Source organism: Volvox carteri (genome assembly GCF_000143455.1).
Source record: "Volvox carteri f. nagariensis unplaced genomic scaffold VOLCAscaffold_94, whole genome shotgun sequence".
Lineage (NCBI taxonomy): Eukaryota > Viridiplantae > Chlorophyta > Chlorophyceae > Chlamydomonadales > Volvocaceae > Volvox > Volvox carteri.
Window position 1 is genome coordinate 3,928 of NW_003307637.1, and position 4,304 is coordinate 8,231.

Consider the following 4,304-nt stretch of genomic DNA (forward strand, 5'->3'; position numbering starts at 1 on the left):
CCTAACCTCCAACACATTATACTATACCAGCATAAATTCAAACAAGGCTAGACAAGGATTATTGCTATACCCCCGGGTTACATTCCACCCCCCACCGAGTCCCATTGCCCCTAACATGTATTAAGCATTAGCACCCGTCGAGGCGCAGGGGATGGAGATCGTACAGACATGTCACGATGGTAGACGTGTCGTACACATGTGGGACACGAACGCGCGAACGGGCCAATGGCAACTATCCCACCGCATTCAACAAAGTGTGCATCTGTCGCTCCAACAGGGGTATAGTAATTGTCGTACATAGTACGGCACACATATCGCCCACAAATACGCGCTCCATCAGCATCTTGAGAGGCCTTTTCAGCGCCAGCTGCTACAGGCCGACAGGACGCACCACCACCGCAACCCATCCACCCACGCATTCCTTCTCAAAACCCTAAGATAACGGGGGGAACCATTCGGCTGTCCACCTCCCGCACAAGCGGCCGTTGGCAGCTCCCGGAGGCCTCAACCGCCCGTCACCTTTCCCTTGACTGCCATAACGACTCCAACCCCTTCTTACGAGCTCTCCCGCGCCGCGCCATAGTGCACCGCGTTGTTGCCGTACGCAAAGGCCCGTACAAAACATAACTGTGTGTTTGCGGTGTCACATTCCCCCCGCGCACAAGCACAGAGATACACATACATACAGACACACAAACGATGCCCCTTTCCTTTGCATGATAACCTGCCTGTCGGAAAGGGCAGCAGCAATTTCAAAGGGTGCTTGGGTCACCACCTCCCAGCAGCATTCACTGTTGTGAGTGCGCGCGTGTGAGTCTTATCTGCATCTGGCATTTCGTTTTGACCAGCCGCCAACAGAGACTCTGAGCAGTTACATATCGGTAACTGCACTGTACTGCACTGCACTGCACTGCACTGCACTGCGCTACCCAGGGGGGCCACCGTGCAGCAGCAGCAAGCGGCTCTGACAGGGGCCGCACCGGACACCGCACCCTCGGCGACCCGCCTGCCGCCACCACCCGCACAGCCACCCGCAAGAGCTCGCTCTCCGCAACATGAAGGCCCCCGGGGGGGGGGAGGGCCGCAACATCGGCATGTAGCAGACAGGCACGCAGGCAGGCGTAGAGGCACACAGGCGCACACAGGCGCGGCTCTGTTTCGGCGCTTTCAGAAGACAAAACTGCACATACACCCCGCCCTTTCCACACACACAACACCCGCACACATACACACACGCACACACACATGCACACATGCATGCGAGAGCGGGGGCGAGACCGTGACGGCCGGCCCAAACGCACGCCATGTACCCCACCATCTGAGAGTTCCCGAACGGTTCGTGAGGTGGGAAGATCTCCTGCTAGGCGTCTCTAGCTTCAGGGGGCTTCATGGGGCTCCGAGACCAGGGCGGTTGTATGTGTTCCCCCTGCCCCTTTCCCCCTCACCTCCCGTTTTTTGAATCCAATGGCCAAAGAAAAAACGACTCGGGCGGCCCCGGAACCAAACCAATGCGTGAAGAGCTCTCCCCCCCTGGACGCCACCAGGGGAATGGTGCAGACGTCCAACGTGTCGGAGATGGCCGTAAGGAGGTATGATGCCGTACACCCCGGCGTGCATGTATATATGTGTGTGTATGCCGTACATATCAAAGGACAGGGTCGGACGCCGGGGTCAAGTTACGAGTTTGCCCCACCCGCTACCCCCATAAAGGCTCTGTGGTGACGACGGAAACATGGCGCAGCAATGGAACTCCTCTGAGCGGCCTTTTGAGAACCTCCCGCTTCAGGCAGGTCCAGAAACTTCTTTTATCTTTTATCTTATAAAGCCCCCCTCCTGGCACCCCGGCCCTGGGGAACAGAATCCAAACTATCTGAGTCCGCTTTTGCCCACGTACCACACGTGTACGCTGACCAAATCTTTTCTGCTGTCGAGCGCATTCTTTGATGTTTTATGCAGACAGCGGATCTTCGAGCTGCCTCCGGAAGTAGATAAATACATTTCATACTGTCAATCATAATAATTGGCCTTTCCTTAAATCATCACGCAAAAGCAAAGGAGGCAGTCACGGGGGAAGAGTGGCAGCTAGAAGGACTCTGAAGCCCCCGGGGAGGCCACACCTGGGGGAAGAGAAAGCTCACCACCACCACCATCACCACCACCAAGGTTGGTAGTTATCCCTCCTGCGGCCAACATCTCACAATCGCGTCAAATATAAATGAATGCAGTACATAAATATCACCTGTAAGGTGTGTTGTATGTATGTATGTATGTATGTATAGATAGTTTTCTCTCCGTGGTCTGCAAGGCAAGGCGCTCCCGCCCTTCGCACGCAACAAATGGGCTGGGAGGATGTCGACAGTCGCCTCACCGACACCGTAACATTGACATTTATGAACGGTCCATAGATCCCCCACTTTGGCGGGTCTCCCCCGCACTTGTACGGACACTGTGTAGCTGTAACTCTGTATGTGTGTATGTGTGTGTATGTGTGTATGTGTGTATGTGTGTATTTATGTATGTGTTTTGACTGTATTGGGGAGAGCGTGAGGGAGCGATCAGGTGGCGGTGTTGGGCTCCGGCTCCTGCTCCCGCTCTTCTTGCTGCGGCTCGGATGGCCGTGCAGGCGACTGCCCCATAGCGCTGCCCCTGCTGCTGCTACAGCCCTAAAGGGGGCTTATGCAGTGCCTGGGGCCAGGGGTTCACCCCAGCGCCGCAAGCTGCGCCTTGATGAAGGACACCACCTCAGCCGCGCGAGGACGGCGGTGCGGTTCCTGGGCCCAACAGGCCTGAGCCATTTTCCTGAGGGGACGGGTGCGGGTTTTGCAATATCACGTAGAGTTGGGGGGTTGTAAGAGGGGGAGGGGGTTTTCAGTGAGACGCGGTGGGATGTGGCAGAAGAGTGACATGCAGTGAGCCCAGACATGGCGATGTCGTACCTTAATGCTGTCGTACAGCGGAGGAGGAGAATATCTATGGACGGGTCGGCAGGCCCGCAGGCAGGCGAACGAAAACGCATTTACCCAGCATGTCTGTCTGTCTGTACATATGTACGTGCATGAGCACGTACACTACGGCCCGGCCGCCGTGTAAGATGTCTGGTCACCTGAAGGCGACAATTTCGTAAAATAGGTGACCAAAAGTTTTACCCGGGATGATTGCATGAGTGCACACACCCGCTTCCCCGAACCCAATCCCCGAACCCACCACAGCCGTCCCCCGATCCCCACACGGTCACACGCCCACCCGCACCGCACGAGCTGGCCCCAACGTCCCGACCGTGTATGGCTTCTGCCGTACCTGTACGGCGCCGCCACGTCGGCTGTGAAGATCGGCCTCATTCCCGCCCTGACCGCTGCGGGTATGGCCCCGGGGTCTAGGTGCTTAAATGGCCTGTGGCCCCGACCACACACCAGCTCCCAAAATATGATACCCAGAGCGTAAATGTCCACAGAGGAGTCTATGCGCGCATCTGGACGGGGGGGAAGGGGAGGGGGGGGGAGGGGACACAGATATATGTACAAATGAACATATGTGACATACATATATGTACGTATATATGTGTGTGTTCACTTGGCAATATTGTCCCAACCTTTTTCCCGCCTCTCAACATTTTACCCCCCAACGTACCCCTTCCTCTCCCTTTCGCAACCTCTCCCAAACCCTTGCTATGGATGTCTGCTGAGACGGCAGCACACGGTTTTGGTGCACCCCCCCCACTGAACTCACTCTTCAGAACCGCCTCCGGGGCCATGTGGGTTACACTGTACGGCAAGTAGGTACGGAGTTTTAAGCGCCATCATAATACGGAGGAGGAAGTAGCCGTACATACGTACAGAAGTGCAGAAGGGAGGCAGCGGGGTTTACACGTAGACATGCATTAAAACAGAATGATGATTAAGACACAGACAGACCGACAGACAGACAAACAGACCGACACTTACACACTAGGTCATGTCGCGCATCTTACGTTCCGCTCGCTTGCGCCTGTATGGCGTACCAGGTGCGGCCAGCGCCACTTTGAGAGCTGTGGACTCCTCCGCCCGCCCCACCTCCCCCCGGACTTGCTGCTTTGCTGCAGTCCTCCTCCTTGGTTTGCACCATCTTATCCTGCACAGCACCACCAGCAATAACAGCAACACCGCAATGTGCACATCTCCAATTTACGGACAAATCAACACAAGCAGCAGCTGTGTAAGTACGGCCATAACTCCAAACTGTCAACCGCCAACCGCCAACCGTCCAGCACGATCCTATCTCCCGCCCTCATTCCTCCCCCCACCCCATCCCCTCCTCCCCCTCCCCCT

General features: G+C 56.3%; 1 protein-coding gene across 1 annotated transcript in view; it reads right to left on the reverse strand.

Annotated features, from left to right (window-relative positions):
- VOLCADRAFT_108130 (uncharacterized protein) overlaps positions 1–4,304 on the reverse strand; it is a gene marked incomplete at its 3' end in the record, with an annotated part of 20,818 nt that overhangs the window by 2,795 nt on the left and 13,719 nt on the right. The window contains exons 17-21 of the mRNA XM_002958423.1: positions 4,050–4,107; positions 3,298–3,469; positions 2,704–2,799; positions 2,369–2,462; positions 242–370 (exon numbers count right to left, since the gene is read on the reverse strand). Coding sequence (XP_002958469.1) covers positions 242–370; positions 2,369–2,462; positions 2,704–2,799; positions 3,298–3,469; positions 4,050–4,107 — 549 coding nt within the window. The remainder of the gene's footprint in view (positions 1–241; positions 371–2,368; positions 2,463–2,703; positions 2,800–3,297; positions 3,470–4,049; positions 4,108–4,304) is intronic.